General features: G+C 49.5%; 1 protein-coding gene across 24 annotated transcripts in view; it reads left to right on the top strand.

The window, feature by feature from the left end:
• hppy (MAP4K3-like protein hppy) overlaps nt 1–24,172 on the top strand; it is a 161,918-nt gene that overhangs the window by 57,287 nt on the left and 80,459 nt on the right. For 12 of the 24 annotated variants that reach the window (XM_077665123.1, XM_077665122.1, XM_077665116.1 and 9 more), the window contains exons 2-3: nt 21,878–21,935; nt 24,097–24,114. In XM_077665123.1, coding sequence (XP_077521249.1) covers nt 21,878–21,935; nt 24,097–24,114 — 76 coding nt within the window. The remainder of the gene's footprint in view (nt 1–21,877; nt 21,936–24,096; nt 24,115–24,172) is intronic. The other 12 variants (XM_077665118.1, XM_077665115.1, XM_077665125.1 and 9 more) reach the window with 1 other exon arrangement.

Genomic DNA, 24,172 nt, shown 5'->3' with positions numbered 1-24,172 from the left:
CGGTAGCGTGGTCGGTAGCGTTGTCGGTAGCGTTGTTGGTAGCGTTGTCGTCGCTGTGAAGATTCTCTTCGAGCGGTGTCGTGGCTCCAGCCGCCGCGTCAGCGTCCGCCATCCTCACGGGTGCGGCGTGAGCTGTAGCAGCGTTCCTTCGGGCCGCCGGCCCGACGCCGCCTAGGCTTAGCGCGGCGTTCTCTGCCTTGGATTTTCCGACGGGCAGAAAATGGCGAAATCTGGACTCACGGATGTAAAGCGGGTATCCACGGATTCCGCTTGATCAGTAGAAAGCGATGGAGTACTCCATTTTCTACTGCGTTGATGTTTGCCGGGTGTAAGGAGGCGTCGAGGCAGGAGCACTTGCGAAGGGCGTTCTCATAACACGGTAGACTCACAGAGCAGGGAGTGGCAGATGAAAGGGGGTAGTGCTCTCCCTGCTTGGTCACGCCAGCAGGGTCACGAGAATCGGCCGGCCTCACTGACTTGAAGGGGGTCCTTTGACGGGGAAAAGCCGCTTCATTCTTGAGTTGCATCCGACTATAGCTCGCGTAAGGCGTTCCTCTGTTCGTCTGGTTTCTTCGGCGCTTTAAGCAATGCTCTTGCAGTCAGTCTGGAAATCCGCAAGCAATTATTGGGCAGCATTTTTCTTGGAATGCTCTGCTCGTGCAGGGCAGGCTGTTTAGGATACTAACGCAACGTTCGTGAATGCCTCCCCGATTGCTTGGCTAACTTTCGACTTCAAGCGACCTTAGGACGGCGCGTTTAGAAGAATCCCCCGACGTGGACTATGCACACTTCGAACGATGGCATAATCACAACTGTATACCCCTCCCTCTGAAATCTTCGTAGTGGTGGAAAGGTAAATCGGTCCCGGTCTAGAATTCGAGCCCTTGAACACCGCCTCAGCAGGATAGCCGTTTATACCTAGTGAGCCCTTTGTATATATGTATGGTACGGCTTACTATTTGGCATGGAGAAACCGCATTGATCAGCTAGAAGTGGAAAGGGTTGTTGTGTTTGCGAGGGAACTATTGAGAGCGGCTGTCCTGTCCAGGTACTGTCCAGTAATGTTCCATTCGAGTAGATTGAGGAGTAGAATTTGGCCCAAAGAGAAATTTTCAGGGAATTCTTAAAAACCGAAGCCACTGCGCGGAGAAGGTTCCAGAAATGGGGATTTTTTGGGATCTAATTGAGAGGGAATTTCCATGGAACATCACTGGTAGTGTTTACATCCTGTGCAGAGTAACGCTTCACAGCTGCTACATCCCAGGCCCGACTCGTACGCTGTTCTTGGTGGCCTCGGGCGGGTCGGACGTGGCATGGAAGGCCGTGAGGGCGGGACCTCCGTTTCATCATCACTGACACAACCAGTAAACTGCAGCAGCAGCAGCACGAAGGGGCCATCGGCGTCTCATGGCCACTTCGGTCGTCGGGCCGAGGTCGATGCTACGAGGGGCCAACGCAAACGAGCGGAGTCGTTAGGGCGCTTGTGGGCCTCTCTCTCTCTCTCTCTCTCTGTGTGTGTGTGTGTGTGTGTGTGTGTGTGTGTGTGTGTGTGTGTGTGTGTGTGTGTGTGTGTGTGTGTGTGTGTGTGTGTGTGTGTGTGTGTGTGTGTGTGTGTGTGTGTGTGTGTGTGTGTGTGTGTGTGTGTGTGTGTGTGTGTGTGTGTGTGTGTGTGTGTGTGTGTGTGTGTGTGTGTGTGTGTGTGTGTGTGTGTGTACTTACATACATACGCGCGTTGGAGTGGAAAACAACAATAGAGAAAATTCTGGGCTACGCGCATTTATGCGCGCGCTTGTATATGCCAAGTTTCGTTTGTTAACGCGCGAGCCACGAATGTTGTGCTTCTGAACGGCGGATTGGAAAAACGCTGCTGAAACTCACCCCCCCCCCTCGCCCCCAACTCTATTTTTATTTTGTTTTTCCTCATCACTTCTGCAGTCCTTGTCTGAAGGCGGCTAGTTTCCTCTTGTTCTCGTTTCCCCGTGCGCGGGCATTCTTGCGGAATAAAAAAGAAATAATAGTCGGTGAAGGGGGCTGTAAAGAGGATGAAGCTGCTCCACTTAAGCAACCGTGCGCGTAAGATATGAGAGACGTGCTGCGAGCTCCGCGCAGCATCTGCGATTTTCCTGCTATTCTCGGAGCCGCGTGTGGCGGAAAAGTGAGGAAGGGGGGTAATTGTGCTCCCAGCTGGCTGGAGGGATAAGGTGGAGAACGCTTCCTGCGCCTCGTGCTGCCCTCTGTCGGCCGTTATGGCGTCCGAGTGCCGGAAAGCGCTACGGCCAGGGAGCAACGCTATGTGCGGTCATATGTACAGGGTGTTTCACCTAAGACTTTACATTATTTATAAAAATCGTCTTTTTTTTCGTTATAAGAGCACTTTTTTTCGGCGCAGCATTGTCAGCGGTGCAGTGCATAAGAATACAGCTAAGACGTGCTAACTAGCAGGATTTTATACCTGTGGTGTCTTCAAGGACTGCTATATTATCCGTGCTGATTGATTCGGTTTATTAGTTTATTTGAGGTTGTTCGTGAAGGAAATTTTTCTCGTATTCGACGCTGTCTCACAGCCTTCGTCGTTCCTCCGGAGTTTAGTGTCTATCGAGTGATGTGCCGGCTCTTCACCTGACAGTCTCTCGGTATCTCCCGCGGTTTCAACGCCTATTAACACTGTTAACGAATTCATCAAACTGCCCTGAATTTAGGAAGGCTGCTGCTTCAGCTAAATTTCGGGAACGTTCGTAATGTATTCCCAGGGCGCCAGGCTTAGTGAACACGTGCGGCGTTGCCGCGAGCAAATCGAATGGTTGAGCCTTATTATAGCGAACATGAAGGGGCCCGGTGGTTGCTTCGTTATAACCGTTGCTTCGTTATAGCTGCAGCTTTGTTATAGCCCGTGTTGACCAAGTTTCCTAGGCGAATTGTCATTCCTTCGTTATATCCATTACTTCGTTATAACGGCTGCATAATCGCGCGGAGTTAATCGAACCGCTCGCGTGCTTGCGGCTGCTTCGACCCGCAGTGCGCCCTATGACTGGTTTTCCGCGAAGCTGTGTTCCCCTCGCATTCCTTGTCCTCTTTTTTTGTTTTTGTTGTGGAGAAGCGAAAGGCTTCTGAAGGCGGTTGCCGTCCACTTTGGAAAAGTCTGGCGCGGCTGATTGAACGCGCGGAGCTCTTCGAGTGGCCGATATTTGTTGCTTGTTTTGGAAGCGCGTGGCGACGACCCGCATCGCCTCTTCCGGTGGATTCTCACGTGAGTCTCCTTGCTTGCAGTGCATGAGTCAGGCGTCGTATACGTGCATGCTGTCCGGGAAGGTCTCCTTCGTCGCGGAGACGCGTCTCCGGTCTGGGCGTGATCGAGTGCATGCGAGGAGCTGCTTCCGAATGCAGGGCTGCCGCGGCCTTGCAACGGCTTCGTTGGCGCCACAGGCCTTCGTCTGCGCTATAGTCGGGTGCAACTCAAGGACGAAGCGGCTTTTCCCCGTAAAAAAGACCCCCTTCCAGCCAGTGGCGTCGGCTGACTCTCAGGAACCTGCTGGCGTAACAATGTGGGGAGGGGACTGTCCCCTTTTATCTGTAGCTCCCTGCATTGTAAGGCTAGCAGGGTGATGAGTATCGGCCGACGCCACTGGCTCGAAGGGGGTCTTTTTTACGGGGAAAAGTCGCTTCGTTCTTGAGTTGTGTCCGACTATAGTTGACATCCCGCCAGTGTCTCAAACTATACGCGGACGCAGTAAATTTGAGCACCACTTGCGTTTCGGATAGTGTGCCAAACAAACGCAGTGGCATAGACATCCCCTGAACATAGGCCACGGAAGTGGCAAACTCTAAGATCGAATTTCTCTGGAATTAAATGGCACACGCATACCAGACTGTGCGAATGATGATGACGGACGGGAAAACCCATACAGTAAATGTTTAAGCAGAACGTGTCAACCTCGAAAATCCCCGGAGTTCCCCTTCAACAGCCACATTTATTGGCAGAAAGCGTTGAGCACCTTTTGGCTGTGCGGCTTACAGATTCAGGTAGCCACGCACCCACTTACACTTTGCGACTACTCTACTCGCCGTAGCGATGATCTGTATGTGGCCGGGCTATGCCAAGCACACCATGGTCAGAATGCATGGCTTAAAAAGAAAAAAAAATCGCCAGCACTGCCTCAGTGTTCTACTTGATAGCGTTAGCTACGGGAGCTTCAGGTGTTGTTCACATCGCCGCTGTGCTCAGCAAACACCCGGAGAAGACGAAATCTAGACATTCTTTCTGAGACTCAAGCGGCTCCATCTACCTCGTGGATTTTGCGCTACTATTGTGATTTGCAGCCACCTTCGCTATATCCGCTATGTTTCCTCCTTATATTAGTTGGCAAATTTTACAAACGTGTGCACCAGAACACTGCGAATCGTTCGACACCATCCGGAACCCCCTGGGACAAGCGGTTCGGCCGCAATGGCCGTCTGAACGTCTTCGGAATGCACGGTTTGGAGGCGGAAAGGTCGTCGTTGCGAATCCCACACACGTTTTAGGCTTAATCGATGGCCGTTATACTGGCGCATATATCGCGGATCGAAAGTACGTGTCGGTATCAATTGAGGCGCCCACTGTTGCTTTGCGACATAGTCTGGTCACGTGGTTACTGTTTTGGTCACTTTGACCTCCATTGCAGACAGGCGCGCGTCCTTGACAAACGTAAGTAGCACGAGCTCACGCTCTCAAAAAGAAACTGCCACTGCTCAGTAAAGTCGGATGTCAAAAAGGGTTGCCATCGCTGACATAACGTCACCGGCCGCGTGCTCCCCATTATTGAGGCAGACAACCCGTTGTGCCCGTTTCATCACTTTGCCATCAGTTACAAGCACATGTGCGCAGCTGTGACGCCCGTGCCTTCCGGTCTTTATATCGCCGGGCCACTTGTTCCGAGCATACAGCGAGCGAGTATGTAGTGAGCTTGGGTCAGACAGGTTTCCGCGATGACAAAGGAGTCGCCGTTCCATTCGCGAACAGAGGAGTTTACGAGCGCAGCCTAAAACGCGGACACTTGTTCTTGGTAGCAGCTGGCGGCCAACCTACATAACGTGTGTAAAAGACACACCGGCGAGCAGCTGCCTTGTATACGTATATGTGCGGCCGAACGACAATCGGCGGCAAAGAAATTTGCAGATGCATACAGGTCTTCCGTGAGACGCATGCGTGCATTGTTTCCTCTCAAACCTTATAGCGTATACGTTCGCTGGAAAAGTTGAGCAGTTCAGTCAGGACTCGGTTCGTTTCTGTTCAGTCAGTTCAAGTCAGTTCGGTTGAGTCATGTCAGTTCAGTCAGTTTAGTTTATTCAGTTCAGTCACTTCGCAGTTCGGTCACTCCAGAGTTCAGTCATTTCAGATCAGTTCAGTCAGTCCAGTTCAATCACTTCAGTTCGTTCAGTATTTTCTTTTTTTGCGCACACGCATCGCGATGGATTGTTTCATCGTGTAGGCCTTGAGCGTGGAGAGTTCAGTGTTCGTCGCCGTTATGCGACGTATACTGCGAGCATTGTCTGGTGTCCTTCCATGTGTTTTGTGTGGTTGTAAATATTGAATCGTTTCAAGTTAATGCAGCAATTTATTTGCTCGTTTCGCAAATGCTGCACGATGCAATACCAGGCACTGTTTGCAGACACACTCCTCTCTACTTGTCATGTACAGTACGTTGCTCTGTCATTCGCCGATTATCATTGCAGCTTCTTACTGTTGAAATTTTCCTGTGCTGTATAGCACCCAATTTGAAGAGGCTGAACAGTATTCAGTCTCTCATTGAGCAAGGGGCTATCACTGCGCCCGGTGCACCCTATAGGGCCGACATGGGCCTCTAGCTTTCTGATCCGGATATACGGAAGTCAAGAAGCCAGCTTCGGTTCCCGGTTCGATGAGTGTACTGCAAGGCTTTCGATTGCTTCGCTGTGATGGCGAACGGTATAGCCGTCTCCGGGGGTCTGCTAACCGCTGCGCCTTGAAAGAAGGGAAAAAAATGAGCGATTTCGCGACTATGGCGGCTGCCATGCACTATTATGGATTTCCTTGCGAATTTACTCCTTCACTAACTCCTGTTGCCGACGTCTCGCGGCTTGTGTGGAAATCTTCACGTCCTCGAGACAACGTGCCTGCCGAGAGTATAGCTGAAGCCTTTGCTGCACGCAGACACTCACGCCAGCATTTCACTGGTTTCCTTTGCCGCTGACATTCGCGCTTTGACATAAGTTTAATACTGCCGCTTCACGTATGCTCGAGCGGTCACCTGCTGGAAGTCTGAGATGGAACCTACGACCTGTGGGTCAGTGCTAAGGACTGCTAAGAGAAACGTCAAGGGTTGGAGTGGAAGCTTGGGCGAGTTGGTGACGGTTCACTTGCCACGTGGCGCCCGTGCTGTTTGTCTCCCTGCGTCCGTGTCTGTTTGGCGCCATGGGGCAAGTCGAGGGTCAGTAGTCTGACGGATAAGTAGTCGCTTCTCATACATTCCCGGCCGGTGAAGGTTGGTACCTAATGAGTATCATCCGCAACTTGTCTTATTCGAAACCACTGCGGCGGTGCATACCTCTCCCTTCGGTAAACTGTGCTTTCACGTTGTCTTAGCTGCACCGGTCCTTTGGTCGCCCTTGTTTCTTCTTTCTGAAAACTGACCGCACCACCTCGGCTTTCTCGAAGCCCTCGGAAGCGCCTACTGCATATTGCCGCGGCGATATCGTTAACTGATGGTATAGGGGGCCGCGCAGTGGGGAGGCATGTTGTTTATATCATTTATCTCTCTGTCCTGCTCATATCAGCTGTAAAAAGTGTGTACAGGGTGTTTCACCTAAGACTTTACGTTTTTTAAAATATGTGCTGAATTAGAACAGCGCTTTTTTCGGCTTGGCATTGCCAGTGGTGTAGTACATCAGAATACAGCTAAGAAGTGCTAACTAGCAGGCTGGTTAACTAATATGGAATAGATAACTTCTAACTATTACCGTTAGGCTTCCTAATTATTAAAAGACGTGTGGCGCATCGTAAAATAATGTCCATATAACTTTTTAGAATTTCGAAAACACGGTTACCCTCGGCGCTATGGCCCAACAAATTTTGGCTTTTTCGAAGAGTTACGTGCACTGGAGAGGTTGTTTTGCCTGCAAGCTTCTCGAAAGCGCACGAGTTTAGGCGCGATGTAGGCAAAATTTGTTGGCCCACAGCGCCGAGGGTAACCGCGTTGTTAAAATTCTAAAAACTGAAATTTATATTATTTTACGATGCGCCACACGCTTTTTAATAATTAGTGAGCCTAATGGTAATATTTGAAAAGTGAACTATTAAATATTGGTTAACCATCCTACTAGTTAACGCATGTTAGCTCTTTTCTAATGCACTACACCGCTGACAATGCTATGCCGAAAAAAGCGCTCTTCTGAATCAAAAAGCCCATGCATGTTTAAAAAGTGTGCAAAGTCTCGGGTGAAACACCCTGTATAGCGGCAGAATAGCGTAACCGGCCCTGTACACCAGCGCCTCGGGTGAATAACCGCGACGATCGAGCGTGGCGCCGTTGATGCCAGTCTCGTTTTCCGAGGTGGTGCATGGCCAACACCCTCTAAATACTTTCTTCAGGCCTCTCCAGGCCCTCCTTTCCACACGCGCTACGTCACGCCAAGTGTCCGGTCAGGCTGCTCACCAAGCGCGGCTCCGCTCCGCTCGGTTGTCTCCCTCGATGTGCTCGCGCTTGCCCGGGCAAGCACAGACACGAACGCAGTCTTGCAGTGAGCGTCTAGCTGCTGCTTGAGTCTTTCAGCCTGGCGTTGGGTGCATTTCCGTTCGCTCCTCGCACGGCTGTGTCTGTTTCGTGTGGCCGTTTCTTGTGTGGCGTGCGTACCTGTGCTAGCGCACGAATGGGAAACTGATTGCCTGGCGTGTAGCGAGTGCAACTTCGTGAAACATGGGCCGGTGCTGTGTTCCCGGGTGCCGCGGGAACTACCAGAATGGTCCCAAAGTACGTGTTTATTGCTTCCCAAGAGACGAAGTACGAAGAAAAGCCTGGTTGCGAGCCATTCCACGGAAGGATTTCACACCTACAGAGCATTCGAGGGTAAGACTCTGAAATATTGCTTAATAGGCGCTGGTAATTATCTTAGTTGTGAGCTGTCGCTCCCGGAAAGGCATGCTGTCTTTGTAGGCAATGATATCACTTCTTACACTTATGTATGAATTGTCCAGGAAGCATTTAGTTCTGTGGATGTGCATAAGGCTTGTGTAAAAGCTGTGTAAATATGTAAAAGCTGTTCACTATTCAGACTCTTTTTACTTAGTGTTTTAGGCAATGGAGAGTCATGGCGAATGGCCTTGCTTCATTTTCTCGTGCAGGTGTGTGAACTGCACTTCCACGCAGGCGACTTCATTACGACGTTGTCACACCAAGATGAACTGACAGGGAAAATAATAGAGGTGAAGCGTGACAGGCTACAGTTGAAGATTGATGCTGCGCCTTCTGTTTTTCCAAACTGCCCAAAATACTTGTCCTCAACGCCTGGACGGAGTGAATCGCCAGAGACGAAAAAAGCAAGAAGGGAAAACGCTGCTTTGCAGGAGGCTATGAGGAAGTCACTTCAGTCTAATGAGCTTGAACAGAAAAGAAACAAAGTTTCATCTTACGAGGAGTTCAAATCTAAGTTGCCTGGAATCTGCAACACGAAATTCTGGACCGTTTCTGTCGATGAGCAGTGCGTTAGGTTCCTTCTCATCGAGAATGATCCTTCACCTAATGTGAAATGCGCCTTGGTAGTTCTCCCTGATCTGTCACTTTCTGTTTTCTTGAATGGAGTGAAGCTTCTGTCGCTTCCTTCAGGCAGGATTCTGCCAGCTCAAGTATGCGACACCTCCAGCCTGTCCTTGCTGCTAGAAGAACTCGAGATAGGCTTGCATAATATACCTGAGGTGACGAAAGAGTCGAAACATACTAAAGTATTGCAGTTTGTCGGTTCACTGCTTGCAGACCTCATTGAGGACAGTGATACGACGAAAGAACAGTCTTCTTTGCTGAAATTTCTGGTTGAGCAGATAGAGCTTCTCCTCGCGAAACAGCATGTGTATAGCGCAGAGCTGCTGGTATTCGCCAGTATTTTGAATTCAATTTCTCCTCACGCATATCACTTCACAAGAGCTGCATCAAGAATCATTCTGCCCCATCCTTCCACACTGCGCCGTGTTTGCTCAAATTACAAAGCTGACCCTCTTGTGGAGCAAAATCAACCGCACTGTCTCTCCTACATCCGAGAACGAGTCAAATCAATGAAAGACCACGAGAAGACAGTGACCCTGATGATCGATGAGATCCACATAAAACCATACTTCGACTACAAAGGGGGCACAATAGTAGGATCGTCGGTTCATTCAACGGAACCAGCAACAACAGCCCATGTGTTCATGGTACAATCACTCCTTTCTGCAAACAAGGACGTCATTCACATATTACCTGTGAGCAAACTGAGCGCAGAAATTTTGCACGAGCATGCTAAGAACATAATCATTAATGTTGAGAAAATGGGGCTCAAAATTATCGCTGTGATAACGGACAACAATGCTCTGAACCGCAAGATGATGTCGTTATTTGCTACAAGTCCTCAGGTGAGCATTGTCTATCCCCATCCAGCCGATAACGCTCGCCCTCTTTTCTACGTGGTCGATCCTGTGCATCTCTTGAAGTGCATTAGGAACAATTGGATTAACCAGAAAAACCCTGGAACATGCCTCTATTTCCCTGAAATGGACTTGAGTGGAGCAATGCCCGAAGGGCCTCCTCGTATGAAAGCTGCTTCTTTCGCAGCTGTGCGGCAGCTTTATTCTTCAGAGAAGACGTCGCTTGTGAAGGCTGCTTACAGACTGAACGCAAAAGCCGTGAATCCAACCTCAATGGAGCGGCAAAATGTAAAGCTCGCTCTCGACGTCATTAATCAGTTTGTTTCAAATGCCCTCAGGACACATGGTTCCGCGTTCAAGATTCCTCAAGCTGAGTCGACTGCTCTTTTCATTGACGTTATCCTCACATGGTGGCAAATAGTCAATGTTAAGACCCCTTGCAAAGGCCAGAGGCTAAGGGACAGCATGCAAGACCCTGTAAGGTCTGTTGATGACACACAGTTAGCTTTCCTGAGCGGCGTTGTGGACTGGTTGGACGCTTGGACAAGAATAAACATCACCAGTGGCTCGCTGACGAAAGAGACTCACAGTGCTTTGCGACTGACATGCTATTCTCTGGTAGAACTCTCGCGCTACTGCTTAGAAGAACTTCACTTCAAGTACGTACTGCTGGGCAAATTTCAGACGGATGCGCTAGAAGACCGGTTCGGCCGTTACCGCCAGCTGGCAGGATCACAGTACCACATTTCCGTGCGTCAGCTCTACGAATGTGAGAAGAAGCTTCGTCTTCAAAAACTTTTGACATTTCCACGCGAGGAAACAGAGTTTGAAGACGTAAGTGAGGATCTTGTCCCATGCAACTTTTCTGTGGCTGTCAGCGACGACGATATTACACACGCCCACTCTGACATGGATGCTATTGTCTACATTGCAGGATACGCTGCTCATGCTGCTTTAAAGAAGCTTTCATGTTCTGATTGCTTCAGCACATTGGTGATTGAAAATCGAGAGATCGAAGCGGAAAATACTGCCATGATAGCTAACCTGTCGAGAGGAGGGCTGAAGTTTCCCCAGCCATGCACAGTTCACATGGTACTGATGACTAAACTAGTTGCAGAGAAGTTGTCTTTTGGAGCAACCGCGGAAGATTTTCTCTCCTGTAGAAATCAACGTGGTGTCGTGATTTCACAGACGATTTCCCTCCTGGACGAACACGACATTGAGACATGTGAAAATGGCCACACTGCACAAACTCTCCTGCGCTTGGTAGTACGCGTTGCAACCAACGTTGTTCTAAACAACTTTTGCAAACTAAGAAATGATGCCATACAAGACAATGCGCAGCAGAAGGCCGCAGCCCGGAAAGCAGCAACGCTTAAGAAGAAGTAAGTTTTATTCCCAAGCAATAAAAATGCTTTGCGCACACTTCATTGCTGGTGTCTCGTCGTTTTTTATTGTAAGGGTCAGATTAGCTGTACAAATACTCAACAGCGCAACATTATTGTGAGTGTCATTATTGCTGTGTGTGAAAGCTTTAAGCAAAACACAATACAGAATAAAACTAACACAATGCGCAGTAGACGGTGTTTTTTTTTTCAATGTTCACGAACTTCTACTTTAACAACTAGATATACGCATGTGCGGTCTGTGCGGATGGATTTTACCGCACGGCAGACATCATGTACGTGATAGAACCTAATAATTAGATGATTAATTGAAATTAACTAATCAATTTTTTATTATAATGACCAATAATGCGAAATTGGCGGCCGTATGCTAAATTGTTTATTATAAAAAACTGTATTAGCAGCTCGAACTTTCTTGACAATAAGGTGTTCTGCAATAAAAAAAATATATAAAGCAGATAAAATGATAGCCTAAGGCGCGCACAAACTAGCGAATTTCTTTTCTGCAGCAACGACAAAAATGAAAATGAAGGAATCACTTATAAGGCAGCTACGTACGGCAGTACCCGAATAGTGCAGACGGGCGCGGCGCGCTGAAATCGCGGAGCGCGGGGCCTGCACGGTCCCTTGGCGTGACGTCACGCGGCCGGTGGAGAGGCCTTAGCATTGAGAGGGTGTTGGCATGGCGTGCAGCATATATGTTCCCGTTTTCCTCGACCACAGAAGCCGTGCGTGGTCTGTACTCGCGTATGCATTATGCCGTTCCGAACGCCAATTCGTCTCTATGATTCCCACCTTCGGCAAAACGGAAACTAAAAAAATAACAATTTTAAATTGCCGTCTCCTGCTCGCGAGCTCGTTGGCAGTCCCAACTTTCCATCATTGGGCACCGCACGTTTACCATTTTCGGTTACCATTACACTAACAGAAAGAAGTAGAAAAGGAGTTAGCTGTCCTCTAGCGCACTGCCTTGGGTGCGTTAGAGGACAGCTAACTCCCTTTTTATTCCTTTCTGTCTTTAGACTATAGTTTGTGCATCAAAACACGAAAATGGTAACCGCGCGTTGCCATAGTGACGAAAAGTTCCACGGCCAACGAGTTTGCGCGGAGTAGACGGCAGTTTAAATCACTTTCTGCCATATACGCCTATTCGTGTATCTGTATTTTTTTCGAGTGTTATTTATCTAAAGCAACTCGTGGTTGCAGAAGATAGATATACCCATCGTATTAAAACACAATGATACGAAATACGCTGTCGTAATGCCTTTAATTGTACGTCGTTAAGCGTAGCAATTGTGGAAGGTGTTGGTGGTGGCTCTTAGTGTTCGAGAATGTGGTTCATTCGTTCCGTGTGCGAGGAACTTCGAAAGAAAAAAAAAAGGGTTTTCACGTAGTTGAACAGAGTAGACGTGCGAACCGCACCCCTTCCTTGAAAGGTGCAAAAGCAATTGAGGGACCTTGAGAGTGCCGAGGTCACCCTCAAGGTCACCCTCCCATTGGCTACAGCTGGCGTGACGCTCCTCCGAACTAATCCGAGCTTACCCGAGTTACTTCGAGACTTCACACGAGATTTTTTTTTTCTTGCAAGCGTGTTAAGTAGCGCTTTCGCACGAAAAAAAAAGTATTGCTTTAACGATTTAATGTTGGCTGGTTCATGTCTGGCTTTCTGTGGCGAAGATCTATGTGGCGTGATATACGACGGTCCTGAAACGAATGCGTTGTGAAGTGTATAGGGTGGTGACGTACACGCGTCGGCCATTTGTGGAGCGTTTTATTTTAAGTCGCAGGGTGACACTCGCAGGCTGTTAGTGTTCTTAGGGGTATATAGGAACGCTATCGATGGATGGATGGATGGATGGATGGATGGATGGATGGATGGATGGACGGACGGACGGACGGACGGACGGACGGACGGACGGACGGACGGACGGACGGACGGACGGACGGACGGACGGACGGACGGACGGATGCGGCTGAGGCTGAACCCTTTAAATCGGGCGGTGGCTCAAGCCACCTAGCCATGACATGAGATTTTACTCTTGTCTTGATTTTAGCCACCAATCAGATAGCATTAGCACGGTTACTTTTAGCCGCTTAAAATCTACTTTCCCTTCACTGTCCTTAAAGCCCAATGCCTTGGATAAATCAGCCCCGCTGCTTTCCACTGTGGAGTGAAGCCCTTTACAGAAAAGTATCAAGTGTAGGCAGGCAGCGCCACCGGTGGTAGTGAGGCGCACCAAGTGCGAGCTAGACCGCAGAGGTGCGTTCGCCCCTGCTTATAATGCGCGTGCGGCCCGGTTACATAAGCGCTGGTCTTCGCCCGCGCACTCTTCTCCCGTTCCTCGCGCATGCTTGTCGTGCCGTCGTCTGGAACGCGGTGTAGGAAGCCTGCCTGCCCCCCTTGCTGTTGCTCGGAGTCGTTTTTGAGGCTTGCCTAGTCGGCAGTCGCAGCCGGCTCCCGCCTTGTCTCGGTCCGGTCGCGGGTTTCGAAATCCTCGCCTCTGAAAGCTCCGTGGGCTTGCGCAGCGACAACGTGTATTCCCCGCACGCGTTTTCTCGGCCGATTGTCTGAAGTCGGCGGAATTTGTCGTCTTTTCTGCTTTAACTCGCTGCCTGCATGACTGCCGCCACGCATTCTCGAACTCCCTGACCGCGTTCCGAAGAGCCAGGAAAAAGGAAATTGCGTAACGGCCGTTCGGCTTCCTTCGGCGTGGACGTAATTTGGGAAACTGTGCCGTGGCCTTATGATGTAGCCGACGCACGCTTACGGCACTGTCCGGGCTACGCGGAATTTAAAGGTGCAGGCTAAAGGCGGTTATCGTAGTGTGATCGTACTTTAGTCTCGCTGACGCTTCTTTCTGTGTGTGTTTTTTTTTTTTATCCACCCGCGACTTCATGTAGCTGGAGCAGCAATCCTTTCGGAACACCTTCTGTGTACCGATCCTGGCCAGCCGCCGCGGGGGCTTATTGGTTATGGTGCTCGGCTGCTGACCCGAAAGACGCGGGTTCGATCCCGGCCGCTGCGGCCGCATTTCGATGGAGGCGAAATGCTAGAGGCCCGTGTACTGTGCGACGCCAGAGCACGTCAGGCGGTCGAAATTATTCCGGAGACTTCAACAGCGGCGTCCCTCATAGCTTGAGTTGCTTTGGGATGCTAAGCACCATAAAACTAAGAAAAAAAACAAACATCCGTGGCACGTGACTGGTTGCTGCTGCGATTGTTTATTGCTTTCAAAACCATGTCCGAACGTCTACGGTCGACCTTACTCAGCAAGCAGAGTTGGCGCGTTTCCCACGTACAAAAAATAAACAAGAAATAGCTGTCGAAGAGCTCGCTTACGTCTGCCTTGTGGATCTGAGACGCGCCAATCGCGAGTTTGCACAACCCGCCTGTCTCAACGGGTCCCGTCTATTTATTGCTGTATGACTGTAGTCGTACGGGTGTTTACCAGCAGTTCCGCGCATCATACGTATACAGTGTGTCTGCATGCGTGCCACATGAAAGATTAGAGCGCAGGCTGTCGGAGAACGGTTGGAAAAAAGTGAACTCAGAGATGTCGCAATTGTCGTGTCATGTGTAGCGACGCGTCTCCCAGTTTAGGAGTGCCACTAAAGATAAGCAACAGATTAAAAGTCATGCACGACTACAACAGAGGCAGCAACCACTTCACTTTGTTCGGTATGTACCGAAACAAGCAGCAGCAGCTCGGGCGAATTCGCCTCGTCTCGCGGTCAAGTTGGAAGGCCCATTCTTCAAAATGAGCCGTCAGACAGTGCGCAAAAGGTGTTATGCGAAATTTATTTATTTAAAAACGCCGCAGGCAGGGGGAGCACTGCCCAAGCAGGAGAGGGTTACTTGCGTTGCAGTAACAATTGAGCAAGCGTAATTTTATTGGGATAGTCTACAATAAGTGGAGGCGAACAGTTCCACTGATGCGTTGTGGGGGAAGGTATGGAGACTGGTTAAGTTTTGTGGCCAAATATGGGTGTTCTATTTTGGAGTGGTTTAGTCTACTGGATGGATCTCTGAGGGGCAGCCGAAATGTGGGTATCACGTGACAAGCAGGTTTGTTGTTGTACAGCATACGAAATAATTTCAGCCTGGAGACCTGAAGTTTAGCTGAATCTGCATATTTTGTGACCGAATATGTTGCACGGTAAACACAAAGAAAAAATTGACAGAAAGACGCCGGATGCGCGCTATAGTTTAGCAATGTCCTTACTATATAGTGCCGGCCCGAAAGACGCGGGTTCGATCCCTGCCGCGGCGGTCGAATTTCGATGGAGGCGAAATTCTAGATGCCCGTGTGCTGTGCGATGTCAGTGCACGTTAAATAACCTAAATGACCCGCCGCCGTGGCTCAGTGGTTAGCGCGCTCGGCTACTGATCCGGAGTTCCCGGGTTCGAACCCGACCGCGGCGGCTGCGTTTTTATGGAGGAAAAACGCTAAGGCGCCCGTGTGCTGTGCGATGTCAGTGCGCGTTAAAGAACCCCAGGTGGTCGAAATTATTCCGGAGCCCCCCCACTACGGCACCTCCAATTCTTCCTTTCTTCTTTAACTCCCTCCTTTATCCCTTCCCTTACGGCGCGGATCAGGTGTCCAGCGATATATGAGACAGATACTGCGCCATTTCCTTTCCGCAAAAACCAGTTATTATTAAGGTGGTCTAAATTTCCGGAGCCCTCCACTACGGCGTCCCTCGTAGCCCGAGTCACTTTGGGACGTTATAAATCCCCATAAACCAAAACAAACCTTATTATATAGTACGTGTCCCACACTATCGGGGCATACTAGAGAGCGGTATGCTTCAAGCTTGACGCTAAGAGTTGCGCCCTTTAATTTTGTGCGAATAGAACAAAGCTTATCAAATGCCTTTGATTTTGAAGGAGGAGGCCACCGTCCGCTTTCAGAGGACTACGGCGGTTCGATCATCAAGCGGGCCTCTATTGTACCTTCATCGACGAACACGCGGTTTGATCAAGGAGACGGCAACCCGCCGCGAGTCTCTTGATATGGCCTGGTGCTTACGGTTTTGCACGTGTTTCTCTCGTTGTGAACCGAGAGTGGCCTGCGTTGTGGGCGGGACCAGTGTCAAATCAGCGGCCCCGATGAACAGCAGCGCCTTCGGCAAGAACAGCGAATGTCGGGCTTGAGCGGAAAAATGGCCCCTATACAACTTGTACGGATAAAAGCAACGCGAGAGAGCCGTTAGTTGACAATCAAGGCACGAAGTTAGTTTTGCTTGCTATCTAACTGGAAGCTGCACGAAGGGAATCGTCTGTGTCCTTGGAGGGAAACTACTGCGTTTGCCACTGACAACAGCTAGTAGTAATCGTTGACTGCGTGCCACTGAAATGCTCCTTTCGTTATGCTTCCATCATGTACTGCACTGTCTGACGCGACCTGAAAGTATTATCGCTCGCACATCTGCGCATCGTTTCGCTTTGCGTTTCTGTGACGCACACTTCGGCGTTTCCTTGTGGTCGCCGTCGCCACAGCGCTGTCATGTCCACGTGGCCCGCGTCAAGTGCGGGTTTCCGTCTTGTTTCATTCTTTCGTCGATCTGTTTCTCCGCGTGCCTTGTTGCCCTCTGCCGTGTTTGGCTGCGAACTGTGCGCTTAACGAGGAGGAGGAGGGGATAGCCAAGGCAACACCCTCTAAATACTTTCTTTTGAGAGGGTGTTGGCCAAGGCCGCCGCTGCTTTGCACGTACTGCTCCCTCTCCCCTGCGCCGAGCGCTCGGAACTTGGCCGGCCGCCCGCCACGGCGTCAACTGCCGCTGCACCCCGACTTCGCCTCCAGAAGGGGGAGGGGCTGCGTCATGAGAGTTTACTAGTTCCGTACAGAGCATGCTCGCTCTGGGACTGGTGGTGAACCTTACTTTTTTTGCGCTCCACTGATTGGGCGAGCTGAAAGAAACTGCCGGTTCCGGTCCAGTCAGGGGGGGGGGGGGGGGGGTTTACTTTCGAACAGTGGCTTTGGTTTCTTACTACCGGCGTGTAACAGTATAGGCCGACCAGTTCCCTTGACGACTGGCAGCGGCGCGAAGTTGAACAACGCAACTGTTCTGGGTATTTTCAGCCGGCACTTGTTTTTTTTTTTTCTTCCGGGTAGTTGTGCGTTGGGAGGGTGCGGGGGGCAAATCTTCGACGAGAGTTGCGCAGTCGGGGCGCCCTCATTAGTGGCCGCTGCGCGCTGCTGATTGGCGGAAAAAGAAATAGTTACAAAACGTCGAACCGAATTCGTCCACTGCAAGTAAGGCTTGGCGCCGATGGAAGGCTCCCCTTTGCTTGCTTTGTATCACGCGTTCGTTCATCCGTATGCGTTTCGTGCGCCCAACCAGCAGTCGCTGAAGCATAGGTAATAGCTAGAGATTGGGTGCGCTTTTCATCGCGGGGAGAACGTGAGCTTTAGCTGGGAAACCGTTTGCGACGCTTTCCTTTGCAGTATTCGAAACATTGCGAAATCCCTAGCGTGTCTCCTGGTTTATGCATGAGTCTCAGTTGCCGTACACTCTCGACACGAGAGGACAAAGAGGAGTACTACGGTTGGCAACGGAAACAAATGCCCTCTTCATAACATGCAAAGTTATAGCGGAGACAAGATTTTAACCGAGGTTTCAGTCTCCTCTTTTTGCCAACCTCGGTGCAGTGTTTAAAAGCCTTCTCCCATTGCTAACTGCACCAAGTTGATGTGCGGTGGAGTGGGAATATACCTCCGTTGCTAGAAGCACGCCGTGGCTAGAAGTAGTAAGCATTCTCTATTTTAGTGATGGAATCTACTCCGGAACTATAGGACAACATACCCTGGCCCAAAAAGGGGGTGCCCTGAGGCTTATTCGTGTTTAGAGCGTAGTCACGTGACGCGAGCTTTATGCGCGCGTGCGCACAGTGTCTGACGAAAGGTCCCCTCCAGTACCGATAAGCCAGCTCTTATTCGCCAACTCTAGACGCTCGGCTCAAGTACTGCATGGCTGCTGTCCGCTGCGCTATCGATCATACTTGGTGGATGAGGCGCGTCGTGTTTACGCGAGTCCCGCTGGTATCATCCCAACGCGATCCGTCACGAGGCCGCGCCTGTCTCTACGCAGAGCCTCCCTCTACTTCCGTGCAGCTCCAAGCGAAGCCTTGAACACTTTATGAACGCCTTGTATACGCGTGATGTGATTGCTGTTATGCTACGAATGGGTACACGACTATCGGCACGCGGTATGGGCTGCAGTTTCAAGCTTCCGTTACATTATCTGTGCTGCTGAGTTTTGCTTGCTCTGTGTCCCTAGTCTTTATTGGCTCATGTGGCTAATATTACCATCGACTTATGTCACTTCTTTTCGTTGCCTGTAGGTCCCTTTTCTTTTGTTTGTTGTATTATTTGAGCCTCTGCTGTTGTGAGTTTTCACTTAGGGCCCAGTTGCCACTCAAGCTCGTCAGTTTTTATTTTTGGGGACCTCTGCCTTTTTTTTTTCTTTTCTTTTCGGCGAAATATTCATTGATTTATTTTAAGTTTAAGGGGTCATGTGTGGTGAGCTATACGCAATAATATGCAAGTTTCGCATCCTCTCGAGCCAGAACGACAGTAATTAAAAAAAAACAGCAATTGGTAACAGTGGCCCACGGTCCACGGCGTCCCGCATTACTCCGCTGGCACAGCAGTGAACACAATCAGCTGTTTAGTGTTTCGCTGTACCAAACAAGAATCAAAATTCATGAGCTCATAGTTCCGTTTCGCGGTTATACCCTCATGTCTGGGTCTTTTTATCACAAAGAAATTCGGTTCGGCTGTCTGGAATGTGGGCGGAGATGCGCTGCAGACTGAGTCGTATTTGACTATGGTTACATGTATTTATTTATTTATTGAAATTTCGCGGGCTCTTAAGCCGGGCCACGAATTGCGGGAAAACTCCTGTTACTGTTTTCCGGATGCCCGAGGTCTGACAGGTAAAACATGTCAAATTTAGCTCGTTGTAGGGTTACGTGGAAGCCGCCAGCCAGTGCGTAATTTCGCTTTGCGTCGTCTACCACGCGCTACCCGGCCACCCTGCGCAAGCTTGACGCGGACAGTACGCGCTGTCGCTCCCAGGTGACGCCACAATCCGCTGATCCGCACATCTCATGTTGACTGACGTTTTTGCTCTTTCTGTTTAAGTTTTACAACCAATGCGATTAGCAGCCCTGGAACTCTGACGACGACGTCTTCGGTGTGCGTTCATCGCTTGCGCGTGACTTGTGTCCGAAGTGATCTCCTAGGCGAAAAGGTCGTGTCCGGTTGGAAAGGGCAACAAAGGCGTGTGATGTCGGAATTGCGGCGTAGGTTTTCTGGGGGAGCCCCTTGCCGCAACGGTTGAACGCCCTCCCCCTCCTGTTAAGACAGATTCGGCGGGCCTGGGATCCTAACCCTGGCGTCGCGGCGTGAAAATTGATGGCACGCACGGCCTCTCTATTCTCCCCCGGGCCAAGTCGTTCCGCGTCATTCGTCAGGGAGGAAACGCATGAGCGGCCGCAAGGTGTCGCCGCGTCCGTATCATTACGCACCATTCATCAGGCCGCAAGGGCGGCCATCGTATACCCGCCTTGCGCGGACCGTTTGTAATCCTTAGCGTCAGCTCGGGAGCGGTTATTTTTATTTTCCTCCCCACTTTGTCTGTCCCTACGGAGTTCAGAATATGTATGCATATAAGGAGCAGGGCGACCACGCTGGCTTGAAATTTCTGTCCACGTGCTTTGTCCGTGCCTGCCTTCCAGCCTGGTATTTATTTCGCACCCACTCCCCCGCTCCCTTTCACACCCCTAATTCCTTTCCTCACGGCGCTATAGTCGTGTCCCCCGAGAGAGGCATTTTATTCTTCTCTTTCCTTGTAACCTTCTCTCCCCCCTCCCTCCACCCCGCCCTTCTGGCCTCCATTCCCGGCATTCATTCGACCGCTGAACAGGCGTTGGGATGAATCCCGGCTACCGGGGCTGCATTTTATTTGGAGGCGAAATGCACAAGCGGCTTCGTTTTGTGCAATGCCAGTGTTTATTCAAACAGCTCCACTCGGTCAAAATTAATCAGCGTTTACTTGGTAGTGAAGCCTGTCAGCGTTTGCTCAATACTGGGTTCCAATCCATGGCGCTATCAGATAATGGCTGTTTTTTCTAATTGAGTCTGTAATAAGCTCGGCTTCTTCAGGCAGCGGAAAAAGGGTTGAAAAAAGACGTGACTGGTTTTTCCCAGATTGAGCCCGCTCTCTGCAATATATGCCTTGTCCGTCGAATATCTTTTGTAGCCTGGATACAGTCCAATGTGGACTTCCTCGTGCTGTTTGTAAATTAGCTGTTGTCTATTCGGAATTCATTCAGTTCTGGCAAAGGCACTAGGGCTAGGCAGGAATAACATGGGTATTATGTTCCAATTTATTTAATTGTTGATGCTGTCTGCCGTTGATGGCAATGGCAGCACTTAAGGCAGGGTAGCGGAAGGCCAAAATTGGGCCACTGTAGAGTTGGAATTAATGGTTATCTTATCGCGCTCTTGGTCCTCATAATTAGGCTATATACTTTCCCGTATACTGCTTTATGAGCGTGCGACAGGGCCAAGCTGGCATCGCACGCTAGATATCAATGACTTTCTGTTACAAGAATCGTGTAGTGCGCGCAAGTGGGCTAAGAAACTTCAGCTCCCACACTAATTTTTTGAAGTGTGGAAGGCACAAGCAGCCTAAATATGCTCAGTTCTGTGAAGAGGTAGTGCATCCAGGAAGGGAGACATGTGCTGGACACCTCCAAGTTGGAGAACGTGCTTCTAAATTGCGAGACACTTACAGCATTTGTAGTTAATTATTTCTAATATCTTTTTTTTTTTCTTGGGAGTATGGGAGAGAGGTGCTCTTTGTGCTGAAAACTAATATGGGCTCCGCTGATTATGTGTCTGGTGCATACGCCAAGCTCTCTGGAATGCGCTTGGAAAACGGAATTATCCAGCTTTGCCATCCTGCTGTATACGTGTATTCTTGCAATCCTTATAAGGTATTTTGTCCATGAATCAACAGTTTTCCGGGTTTCCTCGAGAATGCGTTCGTAAATGGCACTAAAGTGGCCACGGGAGTCTTGAGACAAATCGAGTCTTTTGTTTTTGTGGCTTCCGGTCGTAGCTGCCTCTTTACGGGGTGAGGCTCGTGGTGACAGTATATAACTACCCAGTTTCGCAAGTGTCCCAAATTATCTGACGACGTGTTCGAACTGAGGCTGGGACCAATTAACAGCTAGAGCAACTGTTGTTGAGGAAAGAAACAGCGCCACTATGTAGACGGTACAAGGGCAAGAAGGTGACAGACATAGCGCTGTTGCCCTTTTGTAGTTTCCTGTAGCGTCATATAGCAGATAATTGCAATATTGCTGGCAGAGCAGATGTTACGTGTGTAAACAAAGCTGGACGGTGATGTATGACCGGTGCTTCTCGCCTGTTCTCTGCTTTTCTCTTTCTTTTAGCATCTCTTTTTAGCAGCGTTCTGCAGCGGTCTGCTTATAAGCGCGCACTGACGAACACAGATAAAGTCGTGCCTATGTTTACAATGCATGGATGACCTACCGTTTCGCGCGGCCAAGACCACTCCATCCGTATATCTTCATAATCAGTGCAGGTCAACCGTCGTTGTCAGCCACGTTCGATTTGTCTCGAAGATCGCGCTCACCCATTACCAGAGTCGCGAGCCACAGTGAAGGCTTTGGCCGCTGTGCTTCTCTTGCGACTCTTGGACCTGCGTGCCTGTTTTTCTGCTCTGCTCGAGATTAAAAGAAGTGCAAAGCATCTCTTCCTGACAGTGCATCTTACATGCTCTCTTTCTCTTTGTCTCCTCGTTTCAGGCGAAAAGGTTATCCACCGGTGAGATGGCGGCCATCAAGGTCATCAAGTTGGAGCCAGGTGAGCAACGCACGGCTATAGCAGTCGCATTTTGTGCGAGCCAGATTTGGCACGCACTGCTACATGCTCATTAGCTGAACCTCTTCTACTATGCCGGCTGGGAAGCTCCGGTCCTTTTTTTTACAGCTCGCGCATTTATCGGACCAAAATGTCCATCGACGTAGATCGTCGCGTCATCTGTTGGCAGCACAGTGATGAACTGCTGCAAGGAGTTTTTTTTTTTTTGACAGCCAACCATCATCTGTGAAAGGGCCGGCTTGATCGGGCTCGCGCTTGATCTAGGCGGCGGTGCATGCAAGGCTTCAGCAATTTCTAGGCCCGTTTGACCCAAGTTTGTCGCCAGGCCTAGGCTGTGGCTCCGTTCCCTCGCGTATGTCTGACTTGACTGTTCTGTTCCGAACAGCCAGCTTACACTTGCAAGTCAGAGCCATATGTGGTGTTCGCAAAATCCAGCTGACTTTTCTTGGAAAGAAAACATTTGTTTCCATCACCAACAGTGACACCGTCGGCCAAGGGTACCATACTGAAGACAAAGTCACGGTCTCAGTGAAAAATGATGTAGACCGCGTATTGTGCACGACATCGCCGCACTACTTAATGGGTGTCCAGTGAGGCTCTGGGCACAGCTGGCAAGTGGGCAGGTATCGTAGCAGGGGCGAATTTAAAGGGAGAGGGTTGCCTCATTGCACCCCCCCCCCCCCCCCCCCCCAACCGAACAAGAAACGTTTTTTGTGGGAAAACCCTAATAGTGCTCCATTTTGTCAAAGAAATTTCAGCAAATCGTTATGCAAATAGGACTGCTCTCATCAGCCTCCCCAAATAGAAGGGCCCACAAATACACAGCTGCAGCCAAACATGTGGATAAAGGCTCTATTTGCTTGCAGCTAGGCTTCTGCTACTGTCTTGTGGCCTGAAAGATTTTCTCAGGGACAGCACATCACCTTAGCAAGCATTATTCGTTGTGAACTGCTGAAGCTGAGAAACCTGTTCCTTCCTTACGCCAGGAAGTATCGGGAAACATGAAGGGCACTAGATAACGTGATATACGTGCCATACAGGCAGGCGGCTAAGCAGTGTGAGGAGGTTGTGCTTGACCCTCTGTGGCGCCTATTGTGTCTGGTACTTGTAATCTTTTGTGCACAAAAAGGGACACAAAATTAACGGCTGACCGTACGAGCGACATGCAAAAAAATTGCTTGTGTACTGCTAATTTGATTCACGCTGAGGCGCCAGAGGGGGTCACAGTGTCCTGAGCGCCTTCACTAAGGTTTCACCTATGTCCTGCAGTGCTATTCTAATTGTTAAAAATACATAACATAAAACATGTGCAAGTATTAGTGCATCTATAAAAATACTCTTGGCCTTGTTAGAGGACTTGCATTTATGCTGTGTAACTTTCTATTTGAGTGTTGCCATTCTGTGGTCGTTTGAAATGGGCTTGTCTCAGTACCTTCATTTCACGTTCAAGCGTGCATAATTTTTTCCATGCATGTAATGACTGTAGTGCACTCACCACAGTGCAGTTTTAGTAATGAGCAAAAGTCAGAAACTGCTGGGAATGTTATGTGTGTAAAGGTGGATGAAATTATTTTGTGTTCTTTGCTGCAGTAAGCTGTGCTATTGTGAAAACCTGCACATTTTATTGCACCTTTCTCAGGGAGCATCTTGAGAGGATGAACTGAGAAATGAAAATTGGTTTTGAGGAAAGGAAATGAGGTGTTAACTGTCTCACATATCTGGATGGACACCCGAACTAGAACAAGGGAAGGAATAAAGGAGGAAGTGATAGAAGAAAGGAAGAACAAAGTATTGTAGGGGAGGTCTCCAACTACCTGAGGATGTTTTCTCTGGATCCTTTATTCAATAGCGTTGTATGTGCCAGTAGGAATTGCAAGTGTCCTTTATAAAATTCTGGAGCAATCTGTTTATAGTTATGTAGTCGATGATTTAAGAAGTCACCATAAGCATTTAAAATCCTGAATACTGAAGTTTTTTTTTTCTTTGTAAGTGTCGACCTTTAAAATTTGACCTTTAAACGCTATGTAAAGTTGTTTCTATTTTGGTATTTCACTGTACATATGATGAAGTTTTTGAAATCCTGGTTTAAAAAAAAAAAGCCTCCTCCACTGCTGTGTGCACTACAGATGCCATTCTCTTCTAGGTTGGCGCTATGGGACATGTGAGTTCTTCTCTTGTGTGTGTTTGTTTGTTGGTTTGCTGCAGCTGCAGTGTTGCAT

The sequence above is a fragment of the Amblyomma americanum genome, chromosome 5, assembly GCF_052857255.1.
Source record: "Amblyomma americanum isolate KBUSLIRL-KWMA chromosome 5, ASM5285725v1, whole genome shotgun sequence".
NCBI classification, from domain to species: Eukaryota; Metazoa; Arthropoda; class Arachnida; order Ixodida; family Ixodidae; genus Amblyomma; species Amblyomma americanum.
The sequence above is the reverse complement of the archived record's forward strand: the minus strand, read 5'-3'. Positions and strand labels throughout refer to the sequence as shown.